This window comes from Charadrius vociferus, unplaced genomic scaffold (assembly GCF_000708025.1).
Source record: "Charadrius vociferus isolate BGI_N301 unplaced genomic scaffold, ASM70802v2 scaffold248, whole genome shotgun sequence".
NCBI lineage: Eukaryota > Metazoa > Chordata > Aves > Charadriiformes > Charadriidae > Charadrius > Charadrius vociferus.
Genome location: NW_009649851.1, coordinates 1736059 through 1757508, shown reverse-complemented (window position 1 = coordinate 1757508; position 21450 = coordinate 1736059). Strand labels below are relative to the sequence as shown.

The following is a 21450-nucleotide window of genomic DNA, read 5'->3' as shown; positions in this document are numbered from 1 at the left end:
AGCACGGCTTCGCTGAATATCTCTTAAGCAGCTTATCACCCTTGCTCCAGTTTATTACCTGAGCGCCTTTGTGTCTGCCGGGAGGCTGAGAGCATCCTGTCGCCGGTCCTCCGGGCAGGGACTCCGGGAGCCTCCTCCTCCCTCCATCCCGCCCTCCCCGGCGCAGGCAGTGGTTTGCTCCGTACATCCAGAGCTCGATGTGAAGCTGCCGCTCGGCGGTGAATTTTGGCCCCAGCGTGCAAGGCCAGAGGCACCCACCTGCATCCCTGCAGTGGGCCTGTCTTCAGGCAGGTGTTTGATTCCCGAGCCCAGGAGCCGGTGCCTGCGGGAGGCGAGCGATGCTGGAAGTGCCGTAGCCGAGCCGGAGATGGATGGTGTCAGCAGCAACATGACCATGTCTTACAGTAGATGGAGTTACAACAGGTATCATCTATCTTGCTTTGGCTTGTTGTTTTTGTTTTTTGTTTGTTTTTTTTTTTCTTTCTTTTTTCCTTGCTGATATTGTAAAACCGGCAAGCTGTTTATATAAACTGAGACAGAGAGCCCTCTTGAGGAAAGCATAAACCTTGACTGATGTTGCTTTCTACAGTCTGAAAGACACTTGAGGCACCCCGGTTTCCCAGCGAGTGGAGCGGCGGCGTTTGCTGCTGTTTAGCGGGCGTTTGGCTGGGAAGCAGGGTGGTAGTCTGGCCCCGCTGCGGGAGCGCTGGGGGTCACTCCCAGCCCCGAGCGGTACAACGCAAATGTTTCGTGGGCTCTCTGCTCTGAGCAGGGTGACTGAGATGCAGTGATTGCCTCAGCAGTTGCCTCGACTTCTGAAAGGTGATCTCTAGTAACTACTGTTCAAAGCCGGCACCTGGATTTTTTTCTACAAATATAAACTACAGCTTGGGAAAAGAAGGGGCCAGGGAGCCAGGATGTGGCTAAAGAGTGATATTTTCAAGCAAAAGCTGTGAGGAGCGCTATGTACAGCCCAGGTACCACAGAGTTGAGGGGGCTGAATTAGGTGTCTCGCTGAGACAGCTGAAATATTCACACCATGTTTCACATCGAGATGCAACTATCTATGCGTATTTTTCCTCTTCCGGGGAACGGGAAATTATTGTAGCGTTAGTTTTGCTTTTATGTGCTTCACAGTTGTGATCGGCAGGTTCTTCGAGCTTGGATTTAAAAAAAGGTACAAACTTCATACTTTTTTTTTTTTTTTTTTCTTCTTGTCTGTGTAAATGTTACACCTGAAATGGAGCCAGATGCTAAGCAGTATTAGCATCTCACTGAATCGCTACCGCAAGCCACCACAATATTCTGAAGAAATAACCTTTGGAAGTGGTTTTCAGTGCTTAAACACATATTCAATGTCGCCCACGCTCCCCGGGTGCGTGGGTTTATATGGTTTATACGTGCATCTAGAGTTTCACTCATTTTCAGTACATTCGTACTGCCTCAGCAGAAAATATATACAGATACATACAGTGGTGGCAAGGGGAACGGTGCCTTCTTTACTAAAATGTGTGTATGTTTATGTATATGCAAAGCTGAGTTATACAACAAGCAGTGGTTATATGCATATATTCTCCCACACAGAGAATGCTTTCCATCTGATGCCATGTCCTCAGGGTACTGAGACCCTGTAGTGCTCAGGTCTGGCCCACGCGGTCCAAGTTTTGCAGCAGTTTTGATATCCCAACCTGACAGTAAACAGAAATTTCACAAAAACTCCTCTTGGATGCTTTGTCCCAGTGCTATCGCCTTTTGATTTAACCTCATGTATTGCTTGCAATATCTTTCTCCAGCTTTCAGTCTTCCTTCCCATGGCAGAGAAGTTGCTGATGGCTGTTTATTAGCCTTGCACCCGGGAGGTGTGCTGCACTCGTGAACCTATCCTGCTTGGCTTTCGTACTGCATCTGGGAGCAGAAATGCAGTATTTCAGTGCCCCGTCTGTTTTTTTTTGGTGGACAGTTCCCAGATTTGGAGATTTTTCCTGATAAATCCAAGCTCCGTGAGCCGATGCCTGCATACTATATATACTTTTTCAGTGCCGGCGTCTGAGGAGTGAATTGCTGCTTTTACTCACGGTCTTCCCTTCCTGAAAAATGGTGCAGAGTTGTTCTCGCACACTGAGCCCGTCCTCCCACATCTCTCTTGTGTCCAGGCCCCTGACAGGAGCAGGAGCTAACTCTTTTGTATCCAAAACCCCGGTGGATGTCATTTGCAGTTGGAGCACGTTCACTGCCCCACCTTTGGTCTCACTGAGCAAGGGCAGTAAAAAGGTTTGGGGGACCTTTCTGCCAGGGAGGGAAGGAAATGGGAGGTGCTCATTTTGAGCATCTTTGAGCATCTGCAGCCCGTGCTGAAGCCTGGGGACATAGGCTTGCTCCCCCGGGCCCTGTTCCGGTGGGGTGCGGATGCCTTTCTGACTTGCAGGCTCATGCGAAGCCACCATGGGCTGAGATCATCCCGTGACTACTTATGTGACCAGAGGAGAACATGAAGTTATTGCAAGATTTCATGAAATTTGCGCTCCAGTGTAGTGGCTTGTAGGATCTTTGCTAGTCAAGTTAACGTAATTTGCATCTTCCTCAAGGGACATTTGTAACCTTGGGCAAGAAACGCTGCTGCTTGTAAAGCAGGGTTAATGATGCTTATCTCTTTTACAAGAGTCCTGTGAAATGTAGTGATAATTCTTGGGTTATTCCTCTTCAGCAGTGGACACAAAATTTCACAGTTGCTCTTGGGGTAGCTCTTCTGTGGCAGAGTATTTCGGGCTAGGGTTCCTCCAACATCGGCTGGCAGCAAAGAGAGCACAACTGAGATGTTTTTGTTGAGTAAAAACATAATATTTACAATTCTTAGCTCTGTTGCTCATTACTGCGTGACCTGCAGAATTCACTGTGCCTTTTTGCTTGTCCCCCCCTCTATTTCCCTGGAGGCAGAGGGCTTCAGGCACGTACCTGTCTGCATGGATGCGCGGGGCAGTGCCGTGAACAGCCAAGCGCTGTGCACAAGCCGAGGACTTCTCCTCTGGATGCGCACCGTGGTCTCTCGTCTTGGTGTTGGCCTCTGGGAATCAGCATTGCAGTTACAGAGGGACCAGGCTGATGGAGCAGGTGCAGCCTCTTGTAAATACAACTGCATCTGTAATTTTTAAAAATGCTCATCCCCAATGAAATCAGATGAAGGGAATTAAACAGAGGTTTTGGCCTCTGGGCTCCATAAGGTGCATGATGGTAGAAACCCATGGAAAAGAGGGCGGTTGCTATGGCCCTTCTAAATGGCCGAGCGTGCGCCTTGCAGATGAAGCACTTGTGTGCAGCACGCAGAGGGTATTCTAGTGGGGTTTATCCGCCATTTGTTGCGTATCTCAGCATCTGGCGCTGTGATTGTGGTCTTTCCTTAGACCTGCTGTGCAGGATTTCTCTAGAGGAAAACCACTGCTTGTTCCTGTGGGTAGTTTGTGCAATGAAGAGCAAGTCCAAACACTGACTGTGAAACTTGAGGTGAGGGAGCGCCATGCAATGAGAAGAGGCTGATCAACAAAGTTCATCGCAGCTGCTCTCCTAACCAAATGAAAGCTTTCCCCTCCAGCCCCCTCACCCCAAACTAGACCACTGTTTATGTAAAAAAGAAACAGGTACAATATGAAAAGGCTCTTGATGATCGCGTGTGGCATTTCCACATCTGACTTGTTGGCCTTCCTAAAAGGCCAGCCTTGTCTTGGGCACATCTTTGCCTTCCTCCTGTTTCTGTGCTGTGATAATTTTCTTGTCACTCTGAAGGTTGCCAGCCAAAAGCAGAGGATAGGCATCAATTTAAGCAAGAACTGGGGGTGTTTTGAAGGTCCTAAAAACACTCGGGACTTCTGGTGTCAGCTGGCTAATTCCTAGAATAAGATAATGCCGTTCTTTCACCCTCTGCCCCCAGTGATACGCTGTTTTCTGACAGTTACTACTCATTTCTATTTGGTTTCTTTTCCTCCTGAGCAAAGTGCTACCTGGTCACCCTGCCTGTGCCCCCTGGGTGTGCAGAAATGCTTGTCTGTCAGAGCAGAGCCAAACCTGCCCTTTTTCACGTTCTCGGTTTTCGGTGCCAGTGCAGGTTTTGGCATCTGGGCTGTTGCCCACCAGCACTCTTGCTGGTGATACCCAGCACGGATCAGGCAGGACTTGAGCGCTGTGTGAAGTTGACTTACTCTGGGCAACTTGCAGTGGAGCAGTTGCTGGAAACATCCAGCGTCAGGAGTGAAATGAGCAGCAGAAGACGGGGTATTCAGAAACCTCCTCATGCTGGAGCTTTCTGGAAATGAAGGTGGCAAGAGGAGGTTGTGCAGAGTGCATCCCATCGTACCCTGGTGCAAATGGAAGCTCAGAGAGAAGAGTCATTAATATGAAGGTGAAAATGGAGACTAGGTTTTGCCTGGTATAAGACTGAAGTACCGTTCTCATGAGCTGAGATACTTGCTTCCTCCATAGCACTTCCAGCAGCTGGAGACTAGAAGGGCAGAAAATTAAGTCTCAACGATGCCACCCAAATTTGACCACTGAAGTGTGTCATGAAGGCTTGAGGCAGCTCCAATACTGTGGACGTAGTCAAATCCAAGCTCTGAGAAAGCGCCATTTAGGAAAGGGTGCAGCATTCAGTCAGCCCATGAGTGCCGGAGACCAGTTTGAAATCAAATATAGGGGCAAACACTGCAGACTGGGAATCTGCGGTATGTGTTGGGAGAAACTGTGCAAGCCAGTGGTGGACTGCAAGATTTTGCAAGGTTCTTCAGGTGTCAGTGGACTGTGCAGAGCTTGCATGAGGAGGGCCACAACAGAAGAGCTAGTACAAAAGGGTTTTCTGCTGGAGCAGTAGAAAGTGTTGCAGCAGAAGGAATGGGTAACCTGCTGGCAAACTGAGTACCCATGCATGAACAAAAATGTTAGTGTTGCTTTTTTTTAAAGAAAAAAAAAAGAAAGAAAAAGAAACCCCAACAAAATGCCAGCTGTGGAGGCAGTAAGAGCTTTGCTTCTTCACGTTTCTTCCTGAGACCAATATGTTCACAGTCTTTCTCCCCTATCCTCATTGCTGCATTTCCATACTTATTTTCTACTTTTTTTCCTGAAGGGCTTTAGCACAGCTATGCTGGGCTTGTGAATTACCAGATTATGACTAATGTAGGTTTTATCTGCTAGCATTTGGAAGTATATTTTGGGGAACTTAGTCCTAGGACATTTCAACTGTTGGAGACAGCTGAAAACTTTTTTCTACTGATCTGTCTCTTTGGTCTGTTCTGGATATCAGTGTTGTTTGTGGCTCCCTTTTGAAGCTGCTATTTCTGTTTTGACTTTTTTTATCCTGTGCTGAAAAGCTATGCCTGTGTATTTGGGTCATGGTGTTGGAGGGTTTTGATCTTAGATCGTGTTTCTGAAGGTTTTCAAACTCCTCTACCTTGATCTTTCCTGGGACATACTGTCATCAATGAGTAAATAAGGGTCGTCCTCCAAACTTCATCCAAAAGGGGTTTCTTAGGGAAACTGTAATTTCTTCTTCCTTCTTTCCTTTGAAACAGCAGCTGTGAAATGCTGAAGCATGTACACTTGTTACCTCCCTGGGCTTGCTGCAGCGAGCACACTTTACAGCAAAGAGTGGCATCTCAGGCCCTGTGTGCTGATCTGCTGTCAGGAGATGGACAGCACGTGATGCCCTGAACTCCTGTTGATTGATAGTGATTACTAAGTCTGCTCTTAAGGGGAAGTGGCATGCTGAGGAAGCAGGTCGAGGAGGGAGTCCCTCAGCCACCCCCCCCTTTCTCTCCTCTTCCATCTTGTGTCCTTAGGTGTGTCCTGGAGTAGATGCCTTTATAGCTGTAGCCATTGGACGAATCACATGGGTGGACAAGAAGTGGAAATTGTCCTACAGGACAAAAGGAGGGGGTAAAATCAGCCAACCCTGAAATGAAGCCAGGATGAAACATTCGTGTAATGGATAAACTTAGGAGGATTTATGTATCAATGTTGCACATTTCATTTGCTGGAAATATGTTCTTTGCTTTATTTTTCTTTCATAATGAAGAATCACAGTATCAATTGCATAGGAGGACCTAGAGTTTGGGAACAATGTTTCCTTCCTCGAGTCAAAACAGTAGGAACAATCTGCAGGTGCGTTCATGTGCATCCTCCCATGCTCAGGATGACCGTTTCGTGTTGTTGGTAGCACATCCCCGAGGTGTGTGAATCCTCGGGAGGCTGCGTGGTGGCTTGTGACAGCCTGAGACAGAGGTGTGAGAGAGGAAACTTCTGCTCCCACTTCCCTGAAGGAGAAATGTTAAAGCTTCTTAAACAGAAGTACCTGAGAAAATATTTTAAGCACGTTTGCCTCATGTACAGCATTGCGATCTGATCCTAATGAACATAAGAATTGTGTTTGGAGCAGGAAATATCACTGCCCGCAGCTCAGTGCTGAGAGTGAAGAGTAAGTTTTTAAAGGGAAAACCACTATTACAGTTTACCTTCATTTTATCCATAGTATGTAACTTGGCAGTTAAGAGTTTACAGTGAAAAGGGACAATCACTTATGAGAGAGAACTCAGCTTGGAAGATGCCTCTTGTGTGCTTGCAGTCATTTCATTCTCTGCTTTTATATAAGTGCACAGGTTGGGCCACAGCAATTGATGGACCTCATTGGTATGTAAAACTTCATAGCCCATCTGAAGTTTTCAGTGTGCCCCCTCTCAGGGATGGTGGTGCGAGACTTTGCGCTCTCCATTGAGAATTGGACTGTGATCCCTGAAATCCACGTCACCAAACCTAGAGTAGACAATTCCTCTGTTTAGTGGTTGGCTCCTCATCTGCATATATTTTAGACTTCTTTCACATCTCACTGAAATTTAGCTCTCTGTATTTCTAGTTTTGGCTCAGTACCAGTGATATTACTTGTCTCAAATACTACTGAAAGGAAGCGGAGAGCTTCAATGTTGAAGGGTATTATCACACAATATAGACTTACTTCTATGCATCGTATCTACTCTGGGGGAGATGGCTATTGAAGTGAAACGCAGAATAAATGCTCTTGCCATCTACTGTTACACCTTATGTGTTCAGCTATAATTCTAGTATCAAGACAGAAATGCATTTTTGTCTCTCTCTTTTTCTTTTTTTGTTTGGCAGCCTATTAAGTTTAAACTAGTTTTAAAAGGCATGCTATTAAAAATGCAAATTTTTCTTTGTGAAGGTGTGGTGTGAGCAGTGTAGTCTCTAAATATGAAGCTTGAAGGGTGATATAGCAAACACTCTCAGCATTGTGTTTGGCAGACATCTTTCTTCATGGCCCGAGAGCTCATTAACAAGTGCCGATTAATAAATTTTGTGACAAGACTTCTTTTAGAAGAAGATGGAGTGAAAAATAGAAACAAAATGTATGTATCTTTTGTCAGTACATTTGTAGACCTCTATAAAAGTTCCAAGGCCTCTGTAAAGCTTTATGCTTAAAACCTGCTTTCAGGGTTTCTCTTGAACCATAAACATTAAGTCAAGCATTTCTTCAGAGCAGAAGGGGCAATATGAAAGCAGCAGAAATGGCTATGAAGGGAATGGTGTGTGATAGGCCGTAAGAAATGCTGCTTTAGTATCTCTGATTAGCACTTTTCTCTTTCCTTCTTCGGTCCTATTGCATGTTCTGCGTGAGTGGCTTTTGTTACCGTGTCTAAAATACACACTAAGTGCCTCATTTTCAGTGCTGGGGCACAAAACTGACAGTCTCTTCTGTGCCTGAACATGTGCGCCATAGAAGGAAGATTGAACATCACAGCTCTGAGCTATCAGAGATGCTTTGTGCTCTCACTGCAGCTTTCAGAATTAGACTGTATCTTAGAGAGAAATCAACCACGTCTCTCATGAGCTGCATTATCATAAAAAGAAAAACTTTTCTCTCTCCGATATATAATTTGTGTAAATGTCACTACTAATGGAAACCTGAGAAATAATGTGCACCACTGAAAACCAACAGAGAGGGTTTTCTCCCCCTTCAGAAATGAATCGGGACAGAAGAGCAATCCCGGCTGTCGGTTTGGCACGTGGCCAGTGTTGCACGTGCAGCCGGCCGGCAAGTGGCAGCGCGCGCGGCTGTGGCAGGCTGATGGGGTCTGGGGAAGCTTGCCCACCACTGATTTTAGGGGATGTTTCTGCAAGAGGAGGAAAAAAATAATATACAGCTCATTCTGTTCTTTGCAAAGGCTAAAACTGATCTTTATTCTGCCATACCCAAGTAGGCAGGGTCCGTTGATCCACTTCAAATGTCATACCACTGGGCTAAAACCATAGCCTCACGCACGCTGTCACGTTCATCAAGTTAATGAGCACCTCTTTGTTTCAGTACATCCATAACCATCACTTTCTAGAGAAGGTTGAACCAGGGGTGGCAGCTGGTTTGTTTCCGGCACCCTGAAAGCCTGTTGCCTTTGGCTTTGTGCTCCTGGCTCATGGCAAGTGCAGGTGTGGGGCACTGCCTGTCTCAGAGGCATCCTGGTGAGCAGAGCCTGTGGTCCATGGGGAGGAGGGCTCGCTGCTTAGGTGGGAAAGCATCCCAGTGCCCCAGCTTAACCCCAAGTGCCCCAGGCCAGGAAAGAACGTCAATTTATACCTGTTGAGTTTTGTTTATTCTTTGTGTCTTTGAAAAATGAGTATAGCATGAGGCTTTGAGATGACCAGACTGAGTTCTGCCAGAAGTCACTTGTATTTGTAAAAGAGAGGGATGTTACTCAACATTTGGATATATCTGAAATGCTTGAATGGCAAGGTCAGGAACAGGGGAAGACTTCAGTAGCTGGTACAAAAACAAAGATGCTCCCAGAGGGATGCAGAACTTTGAAGTATAAAATGACAACAAATTAACTCAAAATCAATTTCAAAAGTATTTTTGAAATTGTAATTTGTCTCTAGGGATCTACTACATGGACATTCAGCCAGGTAAGTTACCTGGCTTAAAAAAAAATAAAATTATTTCCTCATCTTGACAAATTTGCTGTGATGCGCGTTTGATTCCTTTGCTCGGTCATGTTATGGTCATGTTACTCTGACAAACTGCTGCACCGTGTCAAATATCCAATTGCTTGCTGTTCAGGTAAATGTGTCAGTTCAAATTCCTGCACCAATTTGTGGGTCCTTAGAGAGACAAGATGTGTGGTAATAGTCTTCTAGTCGTACTTAGATGCTGTTACTCCAGAGATAGCTCTCTTCTTTTTCAGAAAGTCCAGTTCATTTTGAAATCTCACCGTTTCATGCACCCACCACCAGCATCTCCTTTCCCGCTGTGCATTTTTGCTGCGTGTGAATACAAACTGCTGTGTTTTGCAGGATGGAATAGTTCCTTCTAGTCCCTGTGGGCACTGATGACATCTATATTGATGTTAAACTATTGATCTGCTCTTGGTTTATTGTGCACACTTACTTAGGTTCACTCCTGTCTTCACAGCTTGCTGGCAATCCTTCAGAACATATTTCTTGAAGTTAAATTTTCCCAGCTTTAAAATCCTATTAAAAAATCCTGTTCAAACATCTTCTGCAGGGACCCATGAAGTAACAAAGCCAATTCCTTAATGCTTAACGTGGCTTTTCTGTGGATCTTCTTGCAGGTTATTTTGCAGAGCTGTAACCTAAAATCCTAACAAAACACAAGGAATTTGCCTGACCTGTTAAAGGCGCTCCCAGATTGCTGGGGGAGCTCTGCTTCTCTGTGAAGCTGGGGGTGGATAAGGAACCTGTCCAGAGGGATATTAAGCAGATAGTTATTTCAGGAGGGGCCGGCTCCACACAGACCATTTTGCCTGTCTGGAGGATGCTACATTTCCTAATAATAAAACTTCATTTGTACTTTATTTCTCTCTTGATTCTGCCCCCCCAGTACTATTGAAGTGCAACCATATGGACTTTCGCAAGCTGAAGTTGCTGTTTAAAGTTAATTTCTCGCTCCATCATATTTTATATATATATAATATATATATATATATTTATATCTAAATATATATAACTTGGCTAGCTTCAGGAAGAAGTAATGGAACTTGGGCTTCATAACAGGATCTAGTAGTTTTGAATGAGTTTTCAGAATGAAGTTATCATCTGTATAGTGAAACAATGCATTCAGACCTCAACAGGCTTTTTGGTGGGAAGGTGCAGATAAATTTGAAGGAGGAAATAGAGACAGGGGCCAGGAGGGACACTGGTAGCTGTTCATTATTAAACAGGTCCTGTGTCTCGCCATAGAGCAGGTGAGTTGATTTTTGTGTTCATGAGAATCATTGCTGTCTACCAAGAATGACGTGTGTGGTCAGTGGATTTAGTTGGTTTTAATTAGATGGGTCTAAATGAACCTCAGAAGAGCCGACTTGTGCAATGCAGCTTTCTGAAGGTGACTCCTTCTAAATAATGAATAGTTTATAGTCTCACTAGCAATGAGTGAGTAACAGGCAAATACTGAGAGGGAACTGGGAAGCAATGAGACTGGAGCTGGGCTCCAACATCCTGTGTGAGCAAAGGCTTTTAAGGTATTCACGGCAGCTCTCCTTGCACGACATACTGTGCTTCAAACAGGCCTAAAATCCAGCTGCTGATAGATAAGTGTCACCTCCTCTTGGAAGCTGTGATTTTGCCCTGGACACTGAAGGCAGCAGTCATTTGCTTCCCAGGGGCGTTCTTCAGTGTGCACAGACACACCGTCACGTTTTTCCAGTAAGCGCATCACCACTCCTCTCCCCTGCCCCCCCCCCCCCCCCCCCCCAAAAAAAAAAAAAAAGATTTCACTCCTTTCACCCTGAGCATGTACAGTATAAACTTCCTTTTCTCTCTGACATGCTTTATTTTTCTTCTCTCCTTTTAGCGATTCCTTAAATGTATTTAATTAGTGGCAATTTTTAAATTCAGTTTGGGCCACTCGCACAAGAAGCGTGGAAGCCGGTCTGGGCTATGAACCCAGGCTGAGGCCAAAGCCCATTTAAGTCCCTCCTTACAACCCTTCTGTTCTTCTGCTAATCACAATAAGAGGATTAGCTTCAGGAGCACGGGATGTTGAATACCACGGTCAAAGATGTTCATATCAGACTCTGGGCTATTTTCATTAATCCTTTTGCAAATGTAAAATGATTCCCAAAACGAGGAGTGAACTGAGATCCAAGGCAATTTACTCGTGCTTGGAATATATGCGTATATATAGCACAAAAAGGAACTTTGGACAGAAAAATAAGAAGTGGTCTTAAATCAGAGCTGAGATTTAATGTTCCAGACTTGTTAAAAGACAGAGCTTTTGCTGCCACTGTCCACTTGTATTTGTACAGAGTTGTATCACACAGATGTTATTTGCTTTCTCTTAGGAAAAATAATGAGCAACCACATAATATTACATAGTTTTTGTTGGTGACTGAGTTGTATCTTGTGCAAAGTTGCACTCTTCCCATCAGCAGGAGGGCTGCTCTTTGCAAGGGAGCTGAGGCTAAGCCACAGCTATTTCTGTTCATGATTTTTCGGAGCTCCTAGAGCGGAGCTTCAGTCTGACTACAGGGATTATTAAATATACCATCTTAAATATAGTATAATTAAATGCAAATACGCTGCCTTTTGCCTGGGAGGCTGGGAAGGTAGGCAGTGATATTTTCCTGATACTTGCTGTCTCCTCTGGGCATTGGCTCTTGGCCACCAATAAAGCAAAGGGAAACACTGGCCTTGCTCCGTGCAACCACTCTTGTGCTCCTGAGAAAATGAAACCAAAATTTGTCCAACAGCCATCTTTCTAGGCAGGTTTGGACTTCAGGCATCCTGAATGGACACGTCTGTGCCTGGGCGGGCAATTGAATCTGAAATGTGGCGACCAAACTCAGTTCTGTTCTCTGTAGAGTCTTTACCATATGTTATGTACATTTGATTCATTCACTGGAAAATTTATATGGACTAGTAGGTTGTTTTAAAATGTAATTAGGGTAAAATGTCTGCAAAAGCAGAAGCATTTTTTTTTTCTTATCCATTGCAGCGAGGCTTTTCTGTTGTCTTGATTGTGCTGTGGATTTCCTAATGTAATGCCAATGAGATGCTAAATTAAGAGTCAAACTTAAGGATGTTGTATGTGTGGGAGACAAGTTGTGACTGTTCCCATCTCAGTATGCAAAAATGAAGTTGTTTAGGTAAGCTCTCATCTTTGATTAACAACTATGGGTCCTCTGCTGTGTTTTCTCTGCTTGTCCTGTGTGAAGCATTCCAGTCCAGCCTGGGGAAGCTGTGCTGTGGGAACAGCGCTGGATGGTGGGTCCAGTGATGCCGAGTGCTGTTCTTGCTGTGATAAACCTCGTGGAAGCTGTGCATTTATCTTTGACTCAGCTAGATTTTTTGGCATTCGCAACTATCTTTCTGCTAGAAATCTCTCTTTGCCTTCACTTTGCCCCTGTTAAACTGTGGGATTGTCTGCCTGATTTGAAATATACCCCTAAGTCCCTTTTCTGTGGATCTTATGAATCTTGCGAAGAACAACATCGCAAATAATGTTAGTTTGCATGTTATCTGTTGCCATCCTGGCTGGTTGTTTGGTCCAGACTCTGTCGCAGAGCAGCTGCTAGTATTTTTATGGATTTAGTATTCGATGTACTGAGCAGCGTAAAAGTGCTTGTGCCTCCGGTAGTGATATGTTGCTCCAGTAGTGGCATGAGGCTCTGAGTGTGTTTGCAGGTCTCTGGCCTCTTTACCATATGACTGCTCTTTTTCCACAGCTGTAGCATTTGAGTTTACTTTTTTGACGTAGTTTTAGTCACGGTACAGCTGAATGCAAAATCTGACTTCTGTTACAGTAAATGAAATAATGTATGTCAGTGTCGAAAATACAGTGAACTGACTTTTTTACTAAGTTTCTCTTCACCACTCTTGTGTAGGTAGTTGGAAAGTCAGGGTAGGTGACTTGGATAAGAATAGGCAAGGAGAGAGGGAGTGATAAAACACATTATTTAGCAGAGAACAATATTAGAGCCCTTTAATGAGCCTTTGCTGAAGAATCTAAGATTCAGGCTTTTAATATAGTATAGAAATTATGCAAAAAAGTTTTCTAATGTTACTTGGATTCTGTCCACATGTACCACCAAATTTTTCCATGCATAAGCTACAACAGCTCTGTGTAACAACTTATTTTTTGTTTGAGACAAGTGAAAAACCCATCCCTGTGCAATGAACTGTTCAAAGCCGTGCTCAGATCCCACTGACTGTGATACGGTGAGACTCTTCTTAAACGCTGGTTGGAATAACTTAAAATTCACCTTTGCCTGAATGTTATGCACGAGGGCAGCCTCGCTGCCCGGCTCTGCCAGAAGTAGTGAGAAGAGCAAAGGTACCGGGGGAATATCTGACCAGAGCGGTACTGATTTGTTTAAATTTGGGCTCAGCTTTGTTTTAGTTACAGCCTTGTGGGCTGACATTTAACTGCAGCTTCGTGCTCTCCATCCTGGCCCCAGATGGGCTTAGGAGTACTCTGATCTATGGATTTAAAAGAAAAATAATCTCGTAATATAAGACACAGACTATTGCTGAGGAAGCAAGAAGTGCAATGCAATATGTTTTAGGGAATTTGGTTGCTGAAGTCAACCAGCTGTTCTCTCTCTTTTGCTCACCCAAGCATAGGAGGGATGTTTCTTATTGGATGTCAGAAGATGAGAAGTCTCTAGAATTTGATGTTTACGGTGAAGTTCACTCTGTGATGCTCCCTGAGAGCTTCCGGCATGCTCCGTGTTATCTCTGCCATCCAGTCTGTTCTGTAACTGTGAACTTTACTTTTCCTTCGATGCTTTTCAGACACCCTCTGGGTATCTGAAAGCAAACTTTTAGGGCTACTAGATGAGCCTTTTTTTAGCCAAAACCATATTTTCATCCCTCAGTCTGGAAAGGTGTTGGTGCAGGAAATGCCTCCTTAAAAATACATGAAGAATAGGAAGATGGTTTTTCTCCCATCTCTTTCAAGTCCTCTCCTTTGTATTCCTTTTTTCTGCTACTTTACTGTCCTGTCTTTTCTTTTCAGTTTTACTGCAGTTACATCACTGGTGATGGACCATCAAAAAAAAAAAAGGTATTATTTTTGTTACACCTTAACAATGGACAAAGCCAGAGAAAGCGAGGGTGGATCTTCACAGCTGTTCACTTGGTTTAGCTCTTGCCTGAGCTGTCGCATGGAGGATTCAATTGCCTTCTGAATGACATCTGTGCTGTCTTACGAGCATGTTATCTGACACTTGGCCAGAGCAATATGAGCTATTGTGGTGAGATATTAATCATGTTCTGAAACAGTGGTGGTTGTGCAGCGAGCAGAGCTTTGCCATGGTGAAAGCCTTGCACGTGCAGTGGTAGGGTTGCAGCCAGGCAGCTCCACAGCAGGGGAGATTTACATCACGACTGACCTTTTTTTGAGTTTTGATTTGGTTTGTTTCTGGGTTGGTATTTTTGGTGGGTTTTTGTTTTTGTTTTGGGTTTGGTTTTGTTTTTGTTTTCTGTTTTTTTTTTTTTTAATTAGAAATACTCCTTGCTTACTTAGTAACGAAAAGTAATTATTTTATTTTTTTAATTAAAAATATTCTAAAATATGGACTAGGCTTCTTTTCTTTAAAAGGGCAAATCAAATTAATTTCATTTCAGAAACAAGCTCTAGATCATCAGGATAGAGAGGTCGTCATATTGCAGTTTGTAGAGCTGTGCTCCCTCACTTGCCTTGGCCTGGGTGAGAGGAGGAGGAGGAGGAGCGCTGCCCATGCCAGCAGCCTGGCTCTGTAGGCAGCAGTAGCTGGAAATGCTCAGTGGGGCCTCAGAGCTCTGGGAGTACCAGGAGCTGCTCCAGGGTGAGCACCACAAAGCGCAAGACGCTGCATGGCAGAGTGCAGGAGAGGGAGGTCTCCAAAATAACCAGGGCTGGGCACTGTTGGGAACGGCAGACTGGCATGCCTTATTTTTTAAGTTTAGTCTGAAATAATACAATTTTGTAGTGGTGAGTAACTGACAGCATGCTGCTGATGGCATGTGGTGGCGCTGATGGGTTGCACAGACTCTCCCAGGAAGACCTTCTTTTGGTGGAAACCCATTTTAGGTCTTGGGACCATGCTAGCCCCACTCTTTGCTGCCTTCTTACTTTGTATGCACTGTTGCCCCAGGGGAAGCTTGTTTTTAAATGAACTCTTTTGCAGAAAAAGGAGGACACTATGCATACTGGGACTCTTTCTTTGCTCTACTATTCTTTGAATAGTTCCTCTGTTCCCAGGGCACGCAGTCTCTGTCAATACAGAGGGTTTAGTCTCAGACTGAAGAAATATCAGCAGGTAAGGCGTAAGGTGTGCAGAAGATGAGTTTGTCTCTTTTTTTTTGTTTTTGTTGTGGGTTTGTTTTGTTTCTTTTAACCATGCCATCTAAAATAGAGCACAGGCAAGGAAAGGCACCATCAAAGAGTGACCGCCATGTGAAGGCAAGTAGCAGTGTAGATGGTGCCAACAAAGCTGTCTCCCAAGGACCTGGCTCCATAAGTTAGAACAGGCTCAGCTCATTCCAAATTTCCTCCTGTGTTTATCAGCAGAGCTGCAAACTGCTCTCTGCTCTTGAGCACTGTCCTTCGCTGTGACATCTGAGTACTGACTTCACCCTGAGCGCTTCTTTCAAAGGAAACAACACAAAGGAAAGACCAACACCTTGTTTAGGAAATCGGGCAGGGAGAGGTGCTGATGGCATTCTCTCACCTTTCCTCTCCCCCACCCTCAAAATACCTCTTAGCAAAGGGTAGAGGGAAGGGGGGACCCTCCTCCCAACCATGCAACCAAATCCTACTTGTGTATCCAGTTGCCATAAGCTTAGGTAGCTCCCCTGCCTCAAACCCTGCATGTGCGTTCTCTTTTTTCCCCTCTACCTGCCAATATAGATCCCATTCAGCTGCCTTGCTAGGTGTTGCGAGGCATAATTCCTTCACATTTTTTTGATTAAATCAGTGCCAAAGTTCTATTCAATTGAATAAATGCACCTTACCCCTGCTTCCTGACTTCAGGCACTCATCAGAAAAAAAAATAAATTACTCTCATCTGGAAATTAGATGTCATCTCCTAGAGTCTGCATGATGAAAAATACTGTCCGTGTCTTTAGCAGCCCCATGGCCTAGAAGACAGGCAGCCCAGACAGTGCACGTCACGGCCATCGCTGAAACTGCTCAGCACTCTTTGTGGCAGAGTTGTCTGGAAAGTTAGGAAATGTCTACAGAAAATGGACTATCTTTTGCTCTCCGGCTGTTGTTAAGCTTTGGGGATGGTAGTCCCGAGCAGTTTTCCTGCATATTTCCCCCGTTTCGGGCCTGTTTTATGAGCAAGCCCCCAAGCGGCTGTTTGGTTGCCAAGAATAAGTGTTACCAAGAAGTGTTACTCCAGAGCGCTCAGTCACACAGCACTGAGTGCCTGTGGCAAAAAATAGCTTTATGTAGATTGCATGAGTTGCTGAGAGGAAGCTGAATTCCCTGAGGCTCTTGTAGGAGGGGGAAAAAAAGCCTTTTTTGTCCAACTATGTCATACTCGTGCAGTCATGCCAAAGCATGATGCTGTGCTGCTCTGGCTTTTCAGAGGCCTATAGATTAATTGTTTTTCTCTGAGAACAAGATATCTGAAAGATATCGTGATTAATGACATAGCAGGCTTTTCCCTGCTCCCTGCAGGTCAAACCTTTATGAGCAAGAATGAGGAGGCTGCTGTCATGGGGTTGGGGTTTCCTCCTGAGACCTGCTACATCCAGAAACTTTTTTCTTTCTTCCTCACTCTCTGCATTTTTTCCATTAATAGAAACTGTCAACTGTAATTGAGACTGTCACATTGAAATGTGAGAATGGTGCAGAAGTGTATGTAATTTAAGTAATTCTGAGCCTGCTCATCTCCCATGCTAAAACAGGCGGAATTTTTAGTAACACTATCCAGTCCTTTCCAACCAGTAGTGTTTTGCTATAAAAACAAGGCAAACCTCCATCGCTTAAACCGCTGGCAGAGGAAGGATGGTGGAGACTGGCTAGCCGGCTTCAGCCTGGGATATGTCTGTTGTCCCTAGTGGTGATGGAGGTTTGCCCTTTTTTAAGCATGCCAGACCAGGGACAGCGTAGGTGGCTGAAGCTCCATGTCCATGTGGCACAGTGGCCCCAGCACAAGCTTTGTGACTTTTAAAATGTTGTTGCATAGTGTGGGGTTTGTGTCCAGTGAATTAGACATGGGATTTGGATAAGCAGTTTAATACACATGTTGAAGGTAACAGAACCTGATTTGGCTGACTTTGATGTTGGTAAAATGCCATCCATTTCCTACACCATGTACAAAAAACCAGGACAGATAAAATTGCTGAACTAACAATTTTTTGTGAACTTATTACCACTCTGGTATTTATGACCCAGCAGGTTTTTCTTTACAAGCCCTCTACAGGGTACAGATTTTACAAAGTACCATTCCCTTGATCAAGGCTTCAGTGTATTTTAGATTTCAAAGAAGCAGTTGCCTAACTCCAGTTCTGCACTGGCTGCATTAAAGATGTTTGTTACTAAGTCATCAGGAAGAGTTTGAAGATAACTCACAGACATTCATCCAGAAATACCTTGAAGTTTTGTAAATGCAAAAGGCAGAAATCTTGGGGCAGACAGAAGGGTTGTAGCTTTATCTTCAAGGCTTGATGACACTAAGAAAATTCTTGTTTTAGCTGTCACAAAATGATTGAGATGCTTCTGAACAATTTTTTCAGCTTTTACTCTCTTGTATGCTGAATGTGAAATGTCTCCTGTTATTTGCAGTTATCTTTTGTCATAAATATATCTCTCAACTCACCAAGACCTGTTTGCCAGATCTACATCATAATGCTGTGGTTGCTGTTTAAACAGCAAACTGATAAGATGCTCATTACTTTACTGTCACTAATTAAGTAACAGCTTTGCCTGGGAGATACGTTGCTTATTTTCTCTGACCTGATTTTTCAAATGAGTTGAGTTTAAACCAAGGTCACTTGAACTTTTTTAAACCATGGTTGAGTCGGTAAGTTTGCAAGTATTGTCCCCTTTTTACATAACAAATTTCCAGTCTTGTTCTGATTAAGCTGTGATTTAAGCAAAGCATCAGTCTGCTAAACAAATCCAGGTATGTTTTTCAAATTATGACCCCGGCATATTGTGAGTGAGCTTAGTTGACCAGTCTTCAGAATCCTTGATACAAAAAGCCCATTTAGAAAAAAATAAAGGTAAGTGACTAGGAAAGCTAGCATTTCAGAAGTGTAGGGAGCTAGTAACATTTTGCCTGAGTGCTGAAAAAGGCCCAAAGTGTTTAAAGAAGTGCTGAAATTCCTTGGCCTCCTTAAAATACTGCACGCAGCTTTTCATTCCTGTGTCAGTCCAGATCCTCTAATCAAGAAAACATAAGCGTGATATTTGCACACACAGGCTAGGAAGGAGAAACATAAAAATAGCCACAGGTCCTCATGGAGAGTTGAAAGTTTCCAGTTCCTCCGACCTGGGGCATGCAGGGGGAGTGATGTGGCTGCTGCTGTGCTTGGTGGCCTGTGACTCCCGAGGCTGGTTGGTAAGATACCTTGCTATAGCTAGTTCTTGTACTCCACTGGGCAACAAAATATTGACTAGAAAATGACTGTATAAGAAATCCCTAATTCCTTGTAAATAGGCATATGGTTTCCTGAGACACTCAAGTTACACGATATTGGGCAGAAACTGTTGCCAAAGCAGAACGCCCCAAACCCCCAGGTTGTGCCCATATGGTGGGAGTGCCTGAGGCACACTTGGAAGGAGGACAGTCCCACTGCCAGGAGCAAAGCTGCGGCCACGCTGAGCTGGCCAGAGGCTCAGAGGTGCAAAGGGGCTCGGAGGGGCAGGTTTTTATTATGAAACGTTTATTTGTGTTATGCAGTCGTTTTGCAATATGGGCAAAGGCTGGCAGAGAAAGGGCAGCACTGAGTGTCCAGCAGAGTGTGATCAGCATTTTCAGAGCTGGGTTTGCCAGATGCCTGGGTTTCAAGCATCTGGTTTAAATTGCAGTCTGGACCATTGGAAATCCAGGGAAGTCTGCCTCGTAGCAATTGCAGAATGGCTCACGTACAGGCAAGGGACACCGCTTCACTGCTGTGCTCAAAATGTCACATCTTCTCCCTATCCATGCTAGCAAGGGAGCATTTCTGAAGCATATCCTTCTTACAGAGCTGGAAAGAGACAGATACCCCCAGCAGTGCTGTCGTCTTCTACTTGGACACCTGTTGAATAAATCAAGGGTAATGGGGAAATCAGAAATCGTACAGTCACAGTCATACGTATGCTTTGCTCAGGTGGCCCTGTTGGAAACCTACTTGCAAGCATCACCCAGTGTTGAAGAGTTAATGGTTGAGGCCTGCCAGCCCTGCTGGTCTTCTTGTAATGGACTTTGGAGCAACTGAAAGTGACTTAAATAGGACCCTGACACCCAAATAACAATAAGCAATGAGAAAAATTGTGGCAAATGAAGCTAGCCTAGAATGTGACAATATTCCCTAACTCCATAGCAAAATGTTTCACAAAGCAGCCTCTCACTCACATTAAAAATATGAGACTTTAATACCAGAAATTTCAATGAGTTTGTGCAGTCCCTGATCAAACAAGAACATTTCAGTCCAAATTCTCCATTATAGCAGAACAGGATCTATACAAAGGAACAAAATATCTATCTATAGACTTTTCTTTAGGCCACTTGGAAGCAGGGACATGGGGGAATTTAGCAGAGAGCAGAATTTGTGAGAAGTTTGGGAGAGAGCAAAATAGAACAAAAGCCTTAGCCCCAAGTCCTACATCCTTAAAATAGCAACAACACACTTTCAGATGTGGAGACCTGCTTTAATTCTATGCAATTAAGTGATGAGGGGGTCGTCTCTTTTAGTGTTTGCAGTGTACTTGGTGCTGGAGGTTAGATAGCCTGGCATCTGGCAGATGGGACACTCTTTGAGGAAAAGGAGTATAGATTTGGATGAATGATATAGAAATAGGGGACATAACCTGGACAGGCACAGCAGCGTAACTCTGGAATAAGTCTGAGTAAGACTCTGAGACCAAGCCTGCAGGTGCTGACTGGGAGGGGGTTTGGATCTTGGAGCTGGAAAAGTTTTTCTGATGTAGGTTAGTTTGTGGAGAGAAAATCAAACTCTCAGCTATAATTTTCTTCTTTTTTAATCAGTTTCCCAGAGAGATGAGATATGAGAAAGTGCAGTATGCAGAGTACAGGTAAGGGACCCAAAGATATGTACTCAAGAGCTCTGCCAGTATTCTAATTTGTGCTATGTGATCTCTTTATTGGTTGAGAGACTTGGTCAAATAGAGTAAGTGGGTATTTTACTCAATTATGATTGTACTGTTTGAAATACATTGGGAAAATGAATAATTGATATTTCATAAGACTGGCTAAATTTGGAGGAGAAAAAAAAGGTTCAAATATATTCAAGAGCCTATAAAACAGTTTAAATAATAGATGACTATGTGTTACTGTGATTTTCCCCTTCCCTGCCCCGCCCCCCCCATACATTTGGAGTATGTATTAATTTTCTTAAAGTGCAAATATTCTAAAAGAAAACATGGTGGAAGAAATATTTAAAACTGGAAATCAACACAAATGCCTTGCTGTAGGCCAACAAGAAATGGAGAGCAAATTCCCTGTGGAACAACAGAGTGAATTCCTTCCCACTTTACATCAGTAATATCCCCCAGAAGGTGGTGACAGTGTAAACAAAGGATGCTGTGCACAAACAATTGAAGGACTGTACATAGTCATGTTATGTGGATACATGGTGTGCTGAGATAGGGTTATTTTATTTGCCAAAATATTTTTCTTTCCTTATGTGGAGCAGCTGTACTCAGTTTTTTGATGTGAACAGGTGCAAAGAATCCATCTGTGGCTTAAGAAACAGATACTCCAGTGGAAGCTTTTACCTTTTTTTAGCTTGCAGTGTTTTTGGGGTGGCCTTCCATGTCTGACAGCTGTTTCTGCCGCACAGCAGTGCTGTTCAGCACATCCCAGGTATGGCCAGAGCTGGTTGCCCTGACAATTCACTGCTGATGAATCAGACTTGTTGTCTAGGCAACTGCCTTCAGCTCTAACTGGAAAAGGATGAGTTAAGACCAGAGCCTTAAAAACTGTGAGGCCTCCAAGGGTGGGCTTATCACACTTAAGGCTATTCTAAACCTTAATCTTTACAGGCATGTGCTGTAAAGACATAGTCTGAGGACATACGGGGGAATATGGCATCAACAAGAAAAGACAGATAATTTGCTGCAGTGGAGAGCTGCTGCCGCCTCCACAGCACAGGGATGGGGGGATGGGTGTGATGCCTGGGCACTGACTCCAAATCCCCACGGGAAGATGCAGAAGGTGGAGAGGGAGCACCGAGTGCCCTCTCGTGCCCCGCAGATGTCTGGCATTTCGCTAAATGATGCAAAATGTC

At 44.2% G+C, this 21450-nt stretch overlaps 1 protein-coding gene across 1 annotated transcript in view; it reads left to right on the top strand.

The window, feature by feature from the left end:
• The first annotated feature begins 308 nt into the window (after positions 1-308).
• The window catches only part of TUB (tubby bipartite transcription factor), a 151761-nt gene continuing 130619 nt past the window's right edge, over positions 309-21450 (top strand). Inside the window, exon 1 of the mRNA XM_009890958.1 lies at positions 309-423. Within this exon, the coding sequence (XP_009889260.1) occupies positions 368-423 (56 nt within the window). The 5' untranslated portion in view covers positions 309-367. The remainder of the gene's footprint in view (positions 424-21450) is intronic.